The 19,875-nt window shown below is 36.4% G+C and overlaps 1 protein-coding gene across 1 annotated transcript in view; it reads left to right on the top strand.

The window, feature by feature from the left end:
* Positions 1 to 19,875, top strand: part of LOC134228662 (DNA excision repair protein ERCC-6-like) — a 43,927-nt gene that overhangs the window by 15,641 nt on the left and 8,411 nt on the right. Inside the window, exons 11-25 of the mRNA XM_062710340.1 lie at positions 2,854 to 2,917; positions 3,097 to 3,311; positions 4,624 to 4,817; positions 5,093 to 5,218; positions 5,447 to 5,609; positions 6,091 to 6,216; positions 9,545 to 9,637; positions 9,792 to 9,958; positions 10,078 to 10,095; positions 10,707 to 10,812; positions 11,101 to 11,219; positions 11,395 to 11,608; positions 13,272 to 13,385; positions 13,669 to 13,717; positions 14,081 to 14,270. Of these exons, the coding sequence (XP_062566324.1) occupies positions 2,854 to 2,917; positions 3,097 to 3,311; positions 4,624 to 4,817; positions 5,093 to 5,218; positions 5,447 to 5,609; positions 6,091 to 6,216; positions 9,545 to 9,637; positions 9,792 to 9,958; positions 10,078 to 10,095; positions 10,707 to 10,812; positions 11,101 to 11,219; positions 11,395 to 11,608; positions 13,272 to 13,385; positions 13,669 to 13,717; positions 14,081 to 14,270 (1,958 nt within the window). The remainder of the gene's footprint in view (positions 1 to 2,853; positions 2,918 to 3,096; positions 3,312 to 4,623; positions 4,818 to 5,092; positions 5,219 to 5,446; positions 5,610 to 6,090; positions 6,217 to 9,544; positions 9,638 to 9,791; positions 9,959 to 10,077; positions 10,096 to 10,706; positions 10,813 to 11,100; positions 11,220 to 11,394; positions 11,609 to 13,271; positions 13,386 to 13,668; positions 13,718 to 14,080; positions 14,271 to 19,875) is intronic.

The following is a 19,875-nucleotide window of genomic DNA, read 5'->3' as shown; positions in this document are numbered from 1 at the left end:
ACCTACTTTTTCAAGTTGAGTGAACAGGTTAAAGTTTTTGGTGCAGGTCTCATTTCCAAGATACTATGAGCACTATAATGACCAAACTTGCAGGTTTGATACATCTTAGGATGCATACTACCAGGCTTGCTTCAAATGCTGAATCTGACCTACATTTTCTGGTTGAGTGAACAAGTTAAAGTTTTAGGTGCAGTTTTCATTTCCAAGATACCTTGAGTCCTATTATGACCAAAAATGCATGGATGGTACATCTAAGGATGCATACTACCAGACTTACTTCGGATGCTGAATCTGACCTACATTTTCGAGTTGAGTGAACAGGTTAAAGTTTTTGGTGCAGGTTTCATTTCCAAGTAACTATAAGTCCTATGTTGACCAAACTTGCATGGACAATACATCTTAGGATGCACACTAATGAACTTGCTTCGGATGCTGAATTAGACATACATTTTTCATATAATGGACCAGGTAAAAGTTATGGGTGCATGTCTATTACCAAAAAATATAAGCTTATATAACATTGTATAAACCAAACTTGCACAAATGATGCATCAAGGGATGAAAACTCTCAAATTTGCTTCAGATGCTGGATTTTAATTACATTTTCATGAAAAAGAACTAGTTTGAAGTTTTTATATAGCTCTATTCCAAAGTATCGGATCAAAATTGCATAAATATTTTCATTTTGGGATGTACACTTTTTTTTCGGTGAATTGTGTGACTTTGCCTTACTTAAAGACAACATTCGTTGAGGTGAGCTCTGTAATCTCTGATTACCTATGTTTATTGAATGCAAACAAAATAGAAGAAAGGGTCAACGACTTTGAAAAAACGGGTATAATTTAAAGATCGGTAATAATATTAAATCATTATCAGAAATAATGCGTCATGTAAAAGTAACCGAGTAATTGATGATGTTTGCATACCTTATGCGTTAATTTAGATTTATTTTAAACAATAATAATTCTATAGCCTCTCCGACACTCTCATACATACAATGTTGAAAATCAAGGCCAGGCGTTTTTTTTTTTACTTCTGTGAAATTTTACGCGTTTAAATTTTACGGATTTATAAAATTTGTAAAAATTAGTAAAAATTAGCAGCACGTAAAAAATACCTGTTATATGGTAGGTCAAATAATGTACCATGTACCACAAACGTTTGGAAAATTTTAATAGGTGAAATAATGTATGGATTACCACAAAAGTTAGGGAAATTTCATTTGCTTATACCTCATACATTACTGCTGTTTATTATACCCCCGCAAACGAAGTTTAGGGGGGTATATTGGAATCAGCATGTCCGTCTGTCTGTCCATCTGTCCGTCTGTCGACGGACAAGATTTTGTCCGGACCGTTTCTCAGAAACTATTGGATGGATTTGTCTGAAAATTTGTACACTTATTATTCATCATATGAAGTTGTGCACCTGGTATTTTCATCATGATTGGGTAATTTTTCTGCATTTTACAGGTGTTTTTTCTTTTTTATTTTATAGTTTTGTTTGGCTCATAACTAAAAAACTATTAGACTGACAATCATCAAACTTGGACAGTTTATGCATCTTGGGTAGAAGGTGTGTCACAACCTATTTTAAGGTCACCGTGACCTTTTAATTTAAGTAAAATTTTAAAAAGAAACCTGTCTTTTACTATTGAATTACGCAATCCCAAAAATGTAAGAGTGTTTCTGTATCCCTGTTTATAAAATGTTAAATTGAGAAAATAATATTTTTTCATTATAAACTTTACAGCAATCCATATCAAATGTTATTTTATAAGCGATAATCTACCTCTCCCAAGGGTATAATTATCAAGCACTGGTCAAGGAGAATTTTGATAACAGAAAATTGCATCCCTTGGTATTTATCAGTGGAGTCATGCATCCAGTCAAAGATTAATTAATGAGTTCAATGTAGGAAAGCTAGCTGTCTCAATCATTTCTGTTAGTTTTTTATCTATGATTAAGGCCCTTTGGGAATTAGACAGAGGAACTGCTGGTCAGTTTAATAAATAGCATATGTCATTTGATGGCCATCCTTCTATTTCTAAAATCAATTTGTTATAGATTAAGTTTTTAATACTAATTAGTTAAATTGATATATTTAAAAAAAAATTAAAATATCAAGTAACAAATTTCAGAGCATCATGTCCCACTTGAAAGATATATGCATATGTGTTTGTTTGTGTGGGAGGAGCATTTGTCAAGCTATAATGCAACCATTTGATGATTATTTGTTATAATTAATGCTTACACCACAGGAGATGTTTAAACAAATATCAAAAGGAATAAAAAAAAAATTATGGAAATCCTTTTAAAGGTTGATGATTTCCTCACACTCTAAACTGTTTATATTAATTGAATGAACAATATTTGACTGGAGTATCATGCTGTGGTGGGCACTTTATTATTTTTAAAATGAATTTGATATAAAGTTATAAAGATTAATTTATTCTGTATAATATTTCTTTTTTCAACAATTATTTTTCAGAGTAGCATGACAAATAATTGCAATTTGTTGTTTTAATGAAATTAAAAAAAAAAACTGTTACAGTGTATTAAATTAGTATTGATGTTTTATTTGCTTGCACTTAGATTCATAAATTGAAAAAAATTAATGAGCATGCAATTATATTTTCACCCGATTTGTTTTAAGACAATAGTGAACACCTCTTAATAGATCCATAAAATATTTGTGAATTGGCACCTACTCTGAAAAAACACAGCGGGGGTATTTGTCCCTATTGGACAGTTCTAGTTAACGTATATGGTATTTTGTATTTTCGGGTAATACAGTGTATTTGTATTGGAAATACAACTGTTCTACGGTGTTTTACCTTTTTTTTCACTTCAGGCTTTTCTGAAAGAATCACAGAAATCGAATGTGGACAGTAATGTGAATGGTGTCAATTCTCCAAGTAAAGTTTAATATTACTCACTTTTACATTTAATTCAGTTTTGTCTAAATGTTAAATTTAAATGAAATATTTATAAACATGCTCTGTGTGCTTTATAAATTTCGGTATTGATAACCTCAGGTGTCTGAATACATCATTCAATAAATTATTTGTCCATCATTTGAGCGTGACAATTGTAGGGTTACTGACAGAGAGCACACCAAGCAGGAGACCATCCGGTAACAGCCAATTAGGGGCTCCGTCTGTAGACCAGCAGAGGAAATATAATGACCTCGTAGTGAAGGCCAAGAAACTCGCGACAGAGGGAAAGATCAGCGAGGCATTGGAATATAACAAGAAAGCTCTGGCCATCTGCTTCAGTGACAAGCTGGAAAAAAGAATACAGAAAATGGAGGTAACCAAAAAAATGTGATTCAGTTTTATTAATTAAGAAATGTGTAGAAATAAGGAATTTTAAATCTTTCCAGGGAATGGTTTAGATTTTCAATCCTCTGGAATCTTTCTATTATTATTAGCTCACCTGAGCCGAAAGCTCAAGTGAGCTTTTCTGATCACATTTTGTCCGGCGTCCGTCTGTCCGTCCGTCCGTCTGTAAACTTTTCACATTTTCAACTTCTTCTCAAGAACCACTGGGACAATTTTAACCAAACTTTATACAAAGCATCCTTGGGTGAAGGGAAATTTAAATTGTTAAAATCAAGGGCCAAGACTTCTTCCAAGGGGAGATAATCAAGAAAATTTAAAAATAGGGTGGGGTCATTAAAAAATCTTCTTCTCAAGAACCACTGGGCCAGAAAAGCTGAAACTTATATGAAAGCATCCCGGGGTAGTGTAGATTCTAGATTGTTCAAGTCATGGCCCCCGGGGGTAGGGCGGGGCCACAATAGGGAATCCAAGTTTTACATAGAAATATATAGGAGAAAACTTTTCAAATCTTCTTCTCAAGAACCACTGGGCCAGAAAAGCTGAAACTTGTGTGGAAGCATCCTTGGGTAGTGTAGATTCTAAATTGTACAAATCATGACCCCCGGTGGTAGGGCGGGGTCACAATAGGGAATCCAAGTTTTACATAGAAATATAAAGGAAAAAACTTTAAAAATCTTCTTCTCAAGAACCACTGGGCCAGAAAAGCTGAAACTTATGTGGAAGCATCCTTGGGTAGTGTAGATTCTAAATTGTTCAAATCATGACCCCCGGGGGTAGGGCGGGGTCACAATAGGGAATCCAAGTTTTACATAGAAATATATAGGGAAAAAACTTTTAAAATCTTCTCAAGAACCACTGGGCCAGAAAAGCTGAAACTTATGTGGAAGGATCTTGGGGTAGTGTAGATTCTAAATTGTTCAAATCATGACCCCTGGGGGTAGGTTGGGGCCACAATAGGGAATCCAATTTTTACATAGAAAGATATAGGAAAAATTTTTGAAAATCTTCTTCTCAAGAACCAATGGGCCAGAAAATCTGAAACTTATGTGAAAGCATCTTGGGGTAGTGTAGATTATAAATTGTCCAAATCATGACCCCTGGTGGGAGGAAATCTGTTAAAGAACAGCATGGCCAAAGTTTCTCAGGTGATCGATGTGGCCCATGGGCCTCTTGTTCCTCTCATATTCATTAATTATCACCATTAACATGTACATGTTGGTTGTAGGCTTTCAGGTTACACTTTGGAAAAAAAAATTAAATTCTTGATTTTTTTTCTCCAGTCCTATCTTGCCAGTAATGAGGATGAGGAGGAGGAAGAAATGGGAGAGAGTGGGGGAATGGTCCACATGGGGAATAATTTCTACCTGTACAAAGACCTGGTGAAGAACCTGTATGCCCACCAGAAACAGGGGGTCATGTGGATGTGGGGGCTCCATCAGAAGCGTAAGGGAGGGATCCTAGGAGATGATATGGGGTAAGTCAATAGGTACATGTTTGTGTAGGTAAATCAGTTGTTAAGAGTTATGTGCTTCAGAAAAAGTGTCTTTGTTCCTGTTAACAATGATTTCTTTTTTTAATCAAGTGGAATGTATTTGCAATTAAATGTTATTTTCTTTCACTTTATACCAAATCCATACAAAAGACAAAAAGGTGTAATCCTTGTAAATCATTTGATAATTAGAAAGTTGAAAATATTAAAAGTTTTCTATTCCTCCAGAGTAATTTTTCATAAAATGTGTGACATTGTAGGTTGGGTAAGACCATTCAGGTGATAGCCTTCCTGTCGGGTCTGTTTGACATGCAGAAAGTCCACTCGGTAATGATTGTGATGCCTGTGTCTGTAATAGGAAACTGGGACAAAGAACTGAAAAAATGGTAAATTTTAAAGAGTGTTTTATTAATTGTTTAAGGACAGTTTTGAATATATTCAGAAATGCATAATATTTTTTTTATTTATACAAAATTTTATTCACAAATAAAAGTGAATTTAATTTTAATGGTCATCTTCATCATGTAAGGGTATCATTATTATAGACACTGTATTTGAATAACCTCAATCTTGGAATTTTTATCTACGTACACATCTCCTTTCCAATGATCCAGGGCTCCAGGTATTAAGGTAGAAGCATATCATGGATCAAAGAAAGAAAAAGAGCGATCTTTAGCTAAGATCAGAAGAAAAGGGGGCATTCTGTTGACTTCTTATGGATTGATCGTCACTAGCTGGGAGGTGATGAGCCAGCAGGATGGAAGACCTTTCAAATGGGTAAAATGCTCAATATCAAATGGGTAAAGTGCTCAATATCAAGTGGGTAAAACGCTCAATATCAAATGGGTAAAACCTCAGTATCAAATGGGTAACACGGTCAATATCACATGGGTAAAACATCCATATCAAATGGGTAAAACCTTAAGAGTAAAACATTAATATCAAATACATGTAGGTAAAACCTGAATATCAAAATGAGATGGATGGTCAGATATGCAGATAAAGCCTGTATATGTACATTGTGTATTATGGTCTAGTTGAAAGGATAATGTAGTGATATTAGACATTGAGAAAGTCACTTTGATTAGTGTATTTGTTGTTATTAACAACTGTTAATGTTTATATATACACTGTGCATATGGGTTGGTTGTAATTAGTAAAGGTTTGTTATCTGAGGTTTGAACATTTTCTTTTCACTAAACATGGTGACTGGTTTTAGGTATGATTTTGTTTATTGAATGACTATGTTATTTTACAGGATTACCTTATCCTTGATGAAGGTCACAAGATAAAAAATCCTACGAAGACAACTAAGGGAGTCCATCAGATCCCAGCCAGTCACAGAATTCTTCTGACCGGTACCCCCATACAGAACAACCTCAGGGTAGGTCAGGGTATCACATACCCCCGTACAGAACAATCTCAGGGTAGGTCAGGGTATCATGTACCCCATACAGAACAACCTCAGGGTAGGTGAGGGTATCATGTACCCCATACAGAACAACCTCAGGGTAGGTCAGGGTATCATGTACCCCCGTACAGAACAACCTCAGGGTAGGTCAGGGTATCATGTACCCCCATACAGAACAACCTCAGGGTAGGTCAGGGTATCATGTACCCCATACAGAACAACCTCAGGGTAGGTCAGGGTATCATGTACCCCCGTACAGAACAACCTCAGGGTAGGTCAGGGTATCATGTACCCCCATACAGAACAACCTCAGGGTAGGTCAGGGTATCATGTACCCCCATACAGAACAACCTCAGGGTAGGTCAGGGTATCATGTACCCCCATACAGAACAACCTCAGGGTAGGTCAGGGTATCATGTACCCCCATACAGAACAACCTCAGGGTAGGTCAGGGTATCATGTACCCCATACAGAACAACCTCAGGGTAGGTCAGGGTATCATGTACCCCATTCAGAAAAACCTCAGGGTAGGTCAGGGTATCATGTACCCCCATACAGAACAACCTCAAGGTAGGTGAGGGTATCATGTACCCCCATACAGAACAACCTCAGGGTAGGTCAGGGTATCATGTACCCCATACAGAACAACCTCAGGGTAGGTCAGGGTATCATGTACCCCATACAGAACAACCTCAGGGTAGGTCAGGGTATCATGTACCCCCATACAGAACAACCTCAGGGTAGGTCAGGGTATCATGTACCCCATACAGAACAACCTCAGGGTAGGTGAGGGTATCATGTACCCCCGTACAGAACAACCTCAGGGTAGGTGAGGGTATCATGTACCCCCATACAGAACAACCTCAGGGTAGGTGAGGGTATCATGTACCCCCATACAGAACAACCTCAGGGTAGGTCAGGGTATCATGTACCCCATACAGAACAACCTCAGGGTAGGTCAGGGTATCATGTAACCCATACAGAACAACCTCAGGTTAGGTCAGGGTATCATGTACCCCCATACAGAACAACCTCAGGGTAGGTCAGGGTATCATGTACCCCATACAGAACAACCTCAGGGTAGGTCAGGGTATCATGTACCCCCGTACAGAACAACCTCAGGGTAGGTCAGGGTATCATGTACCCCCATACAGAACAATCTCAGGGTAGGTCTGATTATCATGTACCCCCATACAGAACAACCTCAGGGTAGGTCAGGGTATCGTGTACCCCCAGTACAAAACAACCTCAGGGTAGGTCAGGGTATCATGTACCCCCATACAAAACAACCTCAGGGTAGGTCAGGGTATCATGTACCCCCAGTACAAAACAACCTCAGGGTAGGTCAGGGTATCATGTACCCCATACAGAACAACCTCAGGGTAGGTCAGGGTATCATGTACCCCATACAGAACAACCTCAGGGTAGGTCAGGGTATCATGTACCCCATACAGAACAACCTCAGGGTAGGTCAGGGTATCATGTACCCCATGCAGAACAACCTCAGGGTAGGTCAGGGTATCATGTACCCCCATACAGAACAACCTCAGGGTAGGTGAGGGTATCATGTACCCCCATACAGAACAACCTCAGGGTAGGTCAGGGTATCATGTACCCCCATACAGAACAACCTCAGGGTAGGTGAGGGTATCATGTACCCCCATACAGAACAACCTCAGGGTAGGTGAGGGTATCATGTACCCCCATACAGAACAACCTCAGGGTAGGTCAGGGTATCATGTACCCCCATACAGAACAACCTCAGGGTAGGTCAGGGTATCATGTACCCCCATACAGAACAACCTCAGGGTAGGTCAGGGTATCATGTACCCCCATACAGAACAACCTCAGGGTAGGTGAGGGTATCATGTACCCCCATACAGAACAACCTCAGGGTAGGTGAGGGTATCATGTACCCCCATACAGAACAACCTCAGGGTAGGTGAGGGTATCATGTACCCCCATACAGAACAACCTCAGGGTAGGTCAGGGTATCATGTACCCCCATACAGAACAACCTCAGGGTAGGTGAGGGTATCATGTACCCCCATACAGAACAACCTCAGGGTAGGTGAGGGTATCATGTACCCCCATACAGAACAACCTCAGGGTAGGTGAGGGTATCATGTACCCCCATACAGAACAACCTCAGGGTAGGTGAGGGTATCATGTACCCCCATACAGAACAACCTCAGGGTAGGTGAGGGTATCATGTACCCCCATACAGAACAATCTCAGGGTAGGTGAGGGTATCATGTACCCCCATACAGAACAGTATTAGGGTAGGCAGGGTTTGACATTAAGCTTTTGGAATACTAGACCAATCGGGCTACTCTGGCAAATTTTTACTAGCCCTGACCCTTTAATCACTAGCCCTGACCAAACTTGAGAAAACATATTTCAAGTACAAAAAAGTGATAATTGTTTTTTCTGTGCAGATGTCAGATGAGAATCCATATTTAAAATAACATTTTCTCTCACACGTCACATCGAAACTAGGTCATATACATGTGACTTGTCGTGTTTCGTCCTAGTTTAATCAACTTGTATACAATATTAATTGATACCATTAAAATGTTCATAAAATTTAGGTATAGTAAGAATAATTTAATTATTATAGTTTTACTGTTATTTACATGATTACCGATGTCCTAAACGTGAATCTTTCGACAGTGACAATCGTAACTACTCAGCCATTTACGTGAATGATAAATAGCTCATTGTTTCTCTCTAGGAAAATGGCCGAGCAGTTACGAATGCCAAAATACATGTATGAACTGTTGTTAAAAATAGCGCTTCAGTCATGCTGTCTGTAACGTATCTACTATGCCGTTAGAAGCGTTTTATTTTTTCATCGGCAATAAATAATTATTTAAAAATATATAATAAAATCCTTTATTTTTCTACACGACCAGTCGGTCTAGAACACAGACATTTTACCCGACCGGACCCATCTTTTACTAGACTCAGTCGGTCGGACGTGCCTTAATGTCAAACCCTGGTAGGTCAGGGTATCATGTACCCCAATACAGAACAAACTCAGGGTAGGTCTGATTATCCTATACCCCCATACAGAACAACCTCAGGGTAGGTCATGTACATGTGTAGGAGTGACTTCAGGTTTATCAGTATCCACTAATTTTTATAATGATTACTTCACTGCTTTCCACAAAATTAAGTTAGGGTTGAATAATTAAGCTATGATTGTTTTTAATCACTGAATCAGATGCTGTAGATTTTATTGTTAGGAATTACAAAGTACAAAACCTTGTTGTTTTATTCTTTCTCTCTGAATCTTTAGGAGATGTGGTCCTTGTTTGATTTTGTACATCAAGGGACATTACTGGGGACGGCAAGGACCTTCAAGATGGAGTTTGACACCCCAATAACCAGGGTATGTAAGAAGTATGAAATAACTTAACAAAGCTTGTTTTCCCCCCTTCCAACTTTTAAACAGATCATAAATTTGATTCATGTTTGTTGAGTGAGTGAACATGTGAAATAATTTAGAAGTGTGACATTGTAAGCAAGCTTTCCTTTGATTATAGGCCAGGGAGAGAGACGCCACTGCTAACGAGAGAAAACTAGGGATGGAGATGGCTGAGAGCCTGAAACAGATTATCTCCCCTTACTTCTTACGGAGAACGAAGGCCGAGGTGATCGACAAGGAGGAGAAGGGGGAACTAGACGTGTCGTCTTCTACCAAGAGTCTGAAGTAAGTGTTCAAATTTTACACAAAGTGTATGGTGTCTGTTTCAAAAAAATGGAAGAAGAATGAAAATATGGATTGCTTTTCTGTCCTTGTGTGTATTAAATTAAGAATTTTCATTTTAGCTATGGCAAAGACTTGAAGTATGTAATCACATTCACTTTTACATGTTCATCTTGCCCCTGTTGACTTGTTAACTTTAATAAGCTTGTGTTGAAGATTCGTATTTTTCTGGGCTAGAGACCAGAGTAATGGTTATACATGTCAAGGGAAGCTATTCTCTCTATAGAGGGAACCTGTAGCATCATTTTTGCTATTGTGGTTTTATTGTATTTTTTTTAAAAGAAAATTATATTTTTGTATTATCTTTTTTTCTGTTGATGTTTCAGTTGGCAAAGCTGTATAGGCTTTCATTAGTTACTGAAATATGTTGTTATATTTTTTTTTTAAATCCAGAGAATGAAAATCATTTTTTGTTCAGCACAAATCTATTTTAAGCATGCTAATTGTAACTGTTTTATTTCATGTAGTAATGGATAATATACATGTATTCAGTTTGATACATGATAATGATGTCACAGCATTGAATTCCCTGTAATTTCTTCATGGTTGCTATAGTTAAATTTCAGTATACACTTGTACATTAACTAACTGTATGGGGAGAGATCTAAGTTTTTTGGAACTTTTGTCTAATCCCTTTGAAAAAAAAAATTGTCAACAAAATAAATGTTCAGAACACCTGTGCTTTGTTTAGGATGCCATCAATGACGAGGAAGAACGACCTGATTTTGTGGCTGTTCCTGACACCTGACCAACAGAGGATCTACAGCGACTTCTTATCCCTGGACTCTGTTAAAGAGGTAACATTGCTAGGAGGGACAGAAAAGGGGGAAATATATTTATTTTTGATAGATTTTATGTTCTCTTGATGTTACGTAATTAAAAAGGTGAACTTTACAGTATAAATCTCTTTTCCTTATCTAGCTAAATTGTGTAAAGAATTCTATTTATTCTAACACCTTATGACCTTTATCCCAAAAAAAGGTTGAATTAAAAATTTGATTAAAACTTTAAATATACATTATAAAATAAAAATCACTTATCACAAAGAAGTGAATAATAATCATTGCCTGTACACACATTTCCAGCTACTGATGACGAAGAAGTCTCCCTTGGTGGCTCTGACAGTGTTGAAGAAGATCTGTGACCATCCTCGTCTCTTGTCACGGAGAGCGTGCGCTCAACTTGGTCTGGATGGAGAGCATGCGTAAGTACTGATCACAAGGATTTATAGGATAAATGCATACAATCATAGAATAGTACATGCCATATTCTTATTACTCTGAATATTGATTTAGAATCTATGTGTATGTGTAATACTTTATTGAAATATAACTGTATATGATTCACATGAACATTTTATATTGTCTGTGTGTGTGTAGGTTAGATGACTCCGCCCTTGAGTCAGAGGAAGGCCACCAGTGCGCAGCCAATCAAATCAAGAACATGCCAGACAATGTCCTGATCCAGGAGTCGGGGAAACTGATCATCATTATGGATTTACTGGACCAGATGAAGCGGGAGGGACATCGCTGTCTCGTCTTCTCTCAGTCCAGGAAGATGCTGGACATTATCCAACAGCTTATCTCCAACAGGGTAAGGTCAAGGTCACATTCCTATTAGGCTGGTCCAAGTGTCAGTGCAATATTCTTCATAAAGGTGTGTCATACTTTTATTTTCTGTAGTAGAATTTGGGTTAACATGGAAGCATATTAAACATGTTTTCTTAATTCTTTATTTGTAAAATAGTATTCAGTGGTATAAAGAAGTGTCATCTTTCATGATCATGAAATTTAATATACTGAAAAAATCAATCTACTGAGATATCAGTACTGTATACCAAATTATGGATACGGTGAAGTCATAGTGATTTATGTTGTATCTAGCAAATAGTTTTTAGCTCACCTGAGCCGAAGGCTCAAGTGAGCTTTTCTGATCACATTTTGTCCGGCGTCCGTCTGTCCGTCTGTCTGTCTGTAAACTTTTCACATTCTCGACTTCTCAAGAACCGCTGGGCCAATTTCAACCAAACTTGCCACAAAGTATCCTTGGGTTAAGGGGATTCAAGTTTGTTCAATGAAGGGCCATGCCCTCATTCAAGGGGAGATAATTGGGAATTCATGAAAATTTGGTGGCATGTTTTAAAAATCTTCTTCTCAAGAACCACTGTGCCAGGAAAGATGAAACTTATAGGGAAACATCCTCAGGTAGTGTAGATTCAAATTTCTTCAAATCATGACCCCCGGGGGTAGGGCGGGGCCAAAATGGCCGACCAAAGTTTTACATAGAAATATATAGGAAAATTCTTTAAAAATCTTCTTCTCAAGAATAACAAAGCCACAATTGATCATATTTACATGGAAGCATCCTCAGGTAATGTAGAATCAAATTTGTTCAAATTATGACCCTCTGGGGTAGGGCGGGGCCACAATGGCCAACCAAAGTTTTACCTAGAAATATATAGGAAAATTCTTTAAAAATCTTCTTCTCAAGAAAAGCAAGGCCATTTTTGATCATATTTATATGGAAGCATCCTCAGGTAGTGTAGATTCAAGTTTGTTCAAATCATGACCCCCGGGGGTAGGGCGGGGCCACAATGGCCGACCAAAATTTAACATAGAAATATATAGGAAAATTCTTTAAAAATCTTCTTCTCAAGAATAACAAAACCATAATTGATCATATTTATATGGAAGCATCCTCAGGTAGTGTAGATTCAAATTTGTTCAAATCATGACCCCCGAGGGCAGAGCAGGGCCAAACTGGCCGACCAAAGTTTTACATAGAAATATATAGGAAAATGCTTTAAAAATCTTCTTCTCAAGAATAACAAAGCCATGATTGATCATATTTATATGGAAGCATCCTCAGGTAGTGTAGATTCAAGTTTGTTCAAATCATGACCCCTGGGGGTAGGGCGGGGCCACAATGGCCGACCAAAGTTTTACATAGAAATATTTACGAAAATTCTTTAAAAATCTTCTTCTCAAGAATAGCAAAGCCATGATTGGTCATGGGCCTACTTTTGGATTTAAGCTTTTCAATAATAAACAAATTCTACTTTTTCCAAACCACAGTGCTCAGGTGAGCGATGTGGCCCATGGGCCTCTTGTTGTATCTAGTGATGTTAAGGAAAGAAATTATTTAAAAATAATATTGTATAGTAGATTCCCAATCTGCTTCAGCTCTCTTTAATCAATGTACAATTGTACATTCTTAGAGAACCTGTGTATTTAATGATAAGGTTAAATTGTATCAGGGTCACAAGGTCATGCGGCTGGATGGCACTATTACTCAGCTGAGCGAGAGAGACAGAAGAATCGCCACATTCCAGGAGGACATGAGTTACTCCGTGTTCCTACTCACAACACAGGTTATCTGACACTGGTTTGAAATAATACATGTTCATTAGATTGAAATGGACATGTTCTTCTCATCCAAATGTAACCCTGTGGAGATGAGATCACATGTCCAATAAATGAAAATATTCAAGTAATTTAATTTTTATGGACTTTAACTACATGTATGATCAGAAGCAGTTGAAGTTAGAAATGCATTTAAACATTGTTTGCTACTGAACAGATTTTTATTTAAATGAATTTAAAGTCTGAAGTTATTTAGAATTTTTTTTTTAATTTAAATTTTGTTTTAATTAGGTGGGAGGTGTGGGTCTGACTTTGACAGCTGCAGATAGAGTCATCATATGTGAGTAAAAATGGAAGCGAATAGAGTTTGGGTCTGATTTCAGAATGACATGGTGCACATGGTAGACCATATAAATATTCATATTTATTATAAGTACACACCAACAAATCTAAAGTCTCATCATAATCTTTTAGTTCAATGTAAAAATTCTTCAAAAAGACATGAAAATTGCTGTCTCATGCACCACTCTTTAATTTGTTGCCATGGCACTCATATTGTTTTAAAAAGATTTTTTTTTTTGAGGCATTGAACAAGAAAAAAATTATTAGTTAATTGTAAAGAAAAATATTGCCCATACAAATACATATATGCCAGTATATCCAGCAGTTTACATGCACTAGGACAGTATGTGTTGTAATTTAGATGATCCTAGCTGGAACCCTGCCACTGATGCCCAGGCTGTGGATAGGGTCTTCAGGATTGGTCAGGATAAAAATGTCGTTATCTACCGCCTCATTACGTGTGGTACAGTGGAGGAGAAAATCTACCGCAGACAGATATTTAAAGACTCCATAACCCGCCAGACAACCGGGAACTCCAAAAATCCCTACAGGTAAATATAAAGCAAACCTATAAGTACATTGTAAAAGCCAGGCAGGTAAATAAAGGCTGACAATACCTACAAATGTATGTATCTTTTATTACATGTTCACTTCAATATTTTTACCCTGAGTCCCTGACCCTGTAACCTTGACCATGTTATTTTATTTAATTTGCATGTAGCTCAGTTTTAAATAACTTATGAAGATATTTTTGTTAATACATGTCTATACTGAAACTTATTAGTGAGAGCTGTGCAGCTGTGTCCAAAATATTTTCCTCCTTTACCTTAACCTTGAACCTTTATGCAATTGAGGCACATTCCTTTTCGTGTTGCAATACAAATGAGACCTGGGTGGAGCATTAATGTCCTATGGACATATTTCCAGGTTTCCGACACAGCTAAATGTCTTCATAGAAAAATGAATAATTGTTGTGAAAAACTTTGAAAAGAATCAGTAAATATACTTAAACACCCAGTTTTATGTTAACGCCCCCAAAATCTACCTGATTCAAGATCAATAATTTACCGCCTGTCAATCATTAAAAAAACAACAGCTTCTGATTTGATTGACAGGTCAGCTACCTGATAATCTGAGGTTGCTTATTTTGAAGAGAATGGCCTTGTCGCATGCCAAACTCTTTCATGTACCCGCCTTGTATACACGCGGGTTAGAAAACTCCATATGTTTAAATTCTATTTCAAAAAATAATTGAAAATACGTATATTATTGAAACATTTACATCATAAAATATATCTTTTCAACCCTCACGACTGTTTGTTACTTGTAAGATTTTTACAGTCCACGAAAACTGAACTGAGAAAAAAAGACCGTCCACAGAAACTCAATTTGCCGTAATTGGAAGTCCGACGATAATAAAATTATTTTTTAAGAAATGGGATATAAGATAAATATTCAGCATAATCGGCATATAGTTTACAAAAGATGTTTTATTTTGTACAAAGGCTACAAACACGAAGTAGTACAGAAATTTATGTCAGAATTAATGCTCGAATTTCCTCTAGCGTTTGTCTATATTCGTAATGAAAGGGTGAAGATAATTAATAGTGATCGATTCTGAAGAGAAATCTTTCTAACGATAAAATTTTGTTAACGCACGAACAATCGAAAATATTGAAGATTTTAGAAATTGTTAGCCAGAAAATTATAAAAAAAAAAATCCGATGGTGGTAAATGTTCACATGCACGACGGATAAATGGATTAATTATTTTTTCATTTCAATATTCAGACTTTTTTTATTATGATGATTTCTTTTATTGAAGATTAAAAAAATAAATGTTATTTCTTTGTAGTTTTTACTCGAAACTGAACATTTTATAAAACGGTATATCTTTATATTTTTTTTCCTTCAAAACATTACGATGAATGCAGTTAGTTTACCAAATAAAGTTCATATTAAAATAATAATTTTATGTAGTTTCACTCAAAACTAGACACAAAACATGTTATGTTGAGTGTTGACCCTGATTACCAAACACAGACTTCCTGAGTACTGCTACGTGTATATAGATTTTTGACATCTTGGGTATTGGGGGTCTCCAGGTAAATAACACCACTGTTGCTTGGACCAATCCCCCTCCTCAGGTAACCGTACGGTAAAAGAATTGGGTCTTTAACAATTAATGAAACTAAAATTTTGAATTTCGATTTAAAAAGATATGCTTGTACAAAACTAGATATATCGATAACTAGAGGTACTGTGAGCAATGAGCTCACTAAATGATACCCCCCGCCTCCCATATGATTATAATGGCAAAGTCCATGTTTTGCGGTGGCCGGGAAACCCAAAATATTTGTCGGATCAAAAAATAAAATAGGAGGTGCACAATGGCAATATGTAATCAAGATTCTGTGAAAGTTTCATTAAATTTCACTCAGTGGTTTAAGAGGAGTTGAGGATAAGAGATGGGTACCCCAAAGCGTAACAGACGGACGGACGGACGGACGTACAGACAGACGGACGGACGGACGGAATTAACAATTACTATATACCCTCCCGCTTTTCAAGCGGGGGGTATAATGAAATGGTACAAGCATACCACATTTATCTTCTTTGATTGCATCCTTTTCTGAAGTTCCAGAATAATGCTCATTGAAAACAGTCACTATGCATTCCTTCAATATTTTACTTGCAGAGTATATGGATGTATTAAAGTGGATGGAATTTATTTACAAAAATTGTCCATTTTCTATAGAATGTGACAGTGAAAATTCATTTGTTTCTTATTTTGAAGAGATCTTGAATTAAACAATTAAATTTATAATTCAGAACATTACACACTGGGAATATTAACTGTATATTCCTTCAAGTTTATGCAATTTGAATTTACCTCTTCAAACTTCCACTAGATGGCTCACTTAAACCACCATCCTGTATTATTTTTAAGATATTCATGTTTTAATGAGATGGTGTTTCTTACCCACTGGCCTCTTAATAAGAATATACTAGAATATGTATTCTTCACCAAAGCTGTAACTGTAAATATCTATAAAATTAAGGGGTTTTGCAACAATTCTTAGCAGTTTGTTGCAGTTTAATTGTTGTTGGGGATTAAAATCAAGAGAGAATATTTGAATGATTTACAGCAAATAAGTCCATGACATTAAGTCATTAATTGTATAAAGTCAAGTATCAGGTAAGTTAGAATGTTTAAAGTGTAGCTTTCACATCGAGTCCAAATTAAAGACCATAGTAAATGTAAGGACATTATACTTATGGGGCTAGTGTGTGAGTAAGAATTTTGCCACTAGAAATTGTTTATTTGGCTATTAGTGATGTAACCTTGTCTGCCGATCTGTTATTCAACATTTTATATTCTAGATGGTGTATAAGAAATCTTTTAAAGGAGTGTGTACAGTAGTTGTTGATTTTGTCCCATTGAGATCCCCAGCATCAGTAAGTGCTAGTACTTCTGATCAGACTAGCACATTAGTGATAGTGGGAATGGTGGAGGATCGTAGATATTCAATTTATTTAAGAAAGGAAATGGGTTCCCTTGGGGATGAAGGAGAGAAAAAAGAGGGAGATGTATGAAAGAAAGTGGATTGTTTGGTTTTGTCTCCTCATATATAAAAAAAATTCAATGCATTCCTATTTTCCCAGCATCTGTAAGTGCTAGTTCATTTTCTTCTCATACCAGCCCACTACAAATACAGGGAAAAAAGAAACACAAGTTTGCCAATGTGCCATCATTTGGTGTTTGAAGGAGTGGATATGGAGAAATTATTGTAAGAAGTCGTAATGTAAAACATGGATCGCCTGGCATCATATTGGTGCAGATTCTGCCTTAGTACTTTCTACACACAACATTGTGCCAAGGGTCCACATCTTCTAAGAATATAAATATTTGTTCATTTAAAAGAAATAGGTCAGGGAGTAGGATAGAAGGAGTGGATATGCTGATGTGGGGCTTGTCATAGATCTGGCATTAGTTTGGTGCACATTACTTGAAGTGTGACACCAGACAAAATGACAGGATATGGCACAGCCAACAGGAAAGAACAGTTTGAAGTGTGCAGCTGTCAACAGATGGCGCTGTCCCTCTGGCATCTCATTGGTGCAGGTTCAAAGGTCATCCCTCACCAATCAGATAAGAGGGTCAGTTACATCTTGTTTCAAGTAGAATTAGAGAATTAGCAAAATGTTTTGAAAAATAAAAGTTGAATGGAAGTATCAAAGAAAGAAACAGAAATTTCGATATCCAACTAGTAGTTGATTCTTCCTCCCTGAAAAAAATAATGTGCACTATGAACATTTATGTGCTAATCAGACCACCTAATTAAGATGTCTGGAAAATTTAAAATTTTATTTTAATTTTGTATACTCATTACCGAAAATTGAAGAAGTGAAGCCATGCTTTCTCTCACTAATGTACAGATTTTCTGTTCTGATATGCATTAGACCTTTTCTTCGAAAGAAACATTTATTTATTGGAAGCTGTTAGCCAAAAATGCGTTTGAGAGTTGACAGTGCTTTATCAGTGCCCCAGCATTGGTAAGTGCTTGTCTCTTGTGTAATACATGCACTGCACCAATACCTAGGAACTAATGCATCAGCATGCACTGCATTGATTGACATGAATCAATTTGTTTTTTTTGTTAATTTAATTGAATTTACTCAAAATCATGCAGTATTAAATTCATGAATTTGACATGCAGTGTTTAGTTTGAATTAAATTAGATTAAAGTAATATGCAATAGTATTTTACTTTTTGGACGGTGTAATTTTTTTTTACTTTAATAAATAACTTCAGATATAAATATTCAGTCTACATTGAAAAAATATTTAGTGTCATTAAAGAAAAGGCATTTTTTAACAGCTTTTTTAAATTATACCAAAAAGGAATTTGTGGAATGTCATTGTTACTTCTAAGAAATTGTCAAGAAAACACCCTAAGGCTTTATTGCTGAATTTTCTCTCTTTGATCCTTTACAAAAGGGTTTACACAGGTGTTCATATCAAGCTTATCATTTACAAGAAAAGGTTATTTAGACATGCCCAGATAAAGGGGCTTGACTCCTTGGGGCCCCATGTAGGGCACCTTGCTATACACGCTGTCATGTTTGTGATAACATTCACAGCTTGTTCCCCACAAACACCTCTGTTTACACTGTGACATGTGTTTACTAAACAATACTGGCAAATTTATGATGTAAACAATTGTCTGGAAAATTAGTTTCAAATGGAATTTTAGTATCAAATTCCAATAAAATTGGATGAGTCCATGAAAAAAATGTAAAAATAATCAATTCAACAATTTAGAAAAAAGAAACAAATATTAGCAATTTTGTAAAATAAAATGTTTCTGGAAATTTCTGAAATTTTCATTGGATTTTCATAACAAAAGGAATTTTAAAGGTTTTTGGAAAATACATAAAAATATTGATTACAACAATGAAAATAAAAGAGGATTTAGATAAAAGATCTTTTTAAAGAAAAAGACAGACAAGGATCCACCTTGTAGCACACCAAATAAAAATAGGTTTTACAAATATATATGATTTGATATTTACATGTAAAACTTTGCTAGACTAAGAAAATGTAGTTCTTTTATAAGTGTATGCACTTAGAATATGAATAATATTATAGAAGTCAAATAATTAAAATTTAGCCAAATTTTATCAAAACTAAAGAAGAAAAAAACCAATATTAATTGACAACTTTTACCTCTTTCTGACACTAAATACTTGTCCTTTTCCAAAAGTGGTTGAAACACAAATAAACCTGGGAACAGAAGAAAACATATCAATTAACCTCTGGATTTGCTCAAAACAAGTTCAAGCAAAATGGTTTTTGTTGAGCTTGTTAGAGCTCCTTTGTCCTCTTCTTAATTCTGAGTTATTTTCTTGTGCATTTCTAAATCAGTAAATCCACCAAGCACCATAAAAAAGCTGGCTGATCACAAAAACAACTTAATTATCCCCCTTTGTATTGGCTTGCCAGACAATGGTGTGATAATTGGACAGGTAGGCTGTTGCCATGGTTAGCTTGGGTCTGGCCAGACAAAGACCTGAAAAAGTGTCAGAGTTCCCATAATCCTAGTTTGTTTTGACCAGTCAGAGTAGCCTGGCTAAATTCCCCTCAAGCCATACTA

Source organism: Saccostrea cucullata, unplaced genomic scaffold, assembly GCF_032062105.1.
Source record: "Saccostrea cucullata isolate Sc308-1 unplaced genomic scaffold, CSIRO_AGI_Scuc_v1 ctg131, whole genome shotgun sequence".
NCBI lineage: Eukaryota > Metazoa > Mollusca > Bivalvia > Ostreida > Ostreidae > Saccostrea > Saccostrea cuccullata.
This window is presented reverse-complemented; position numbering and strand designations above follow the sequence as displayed.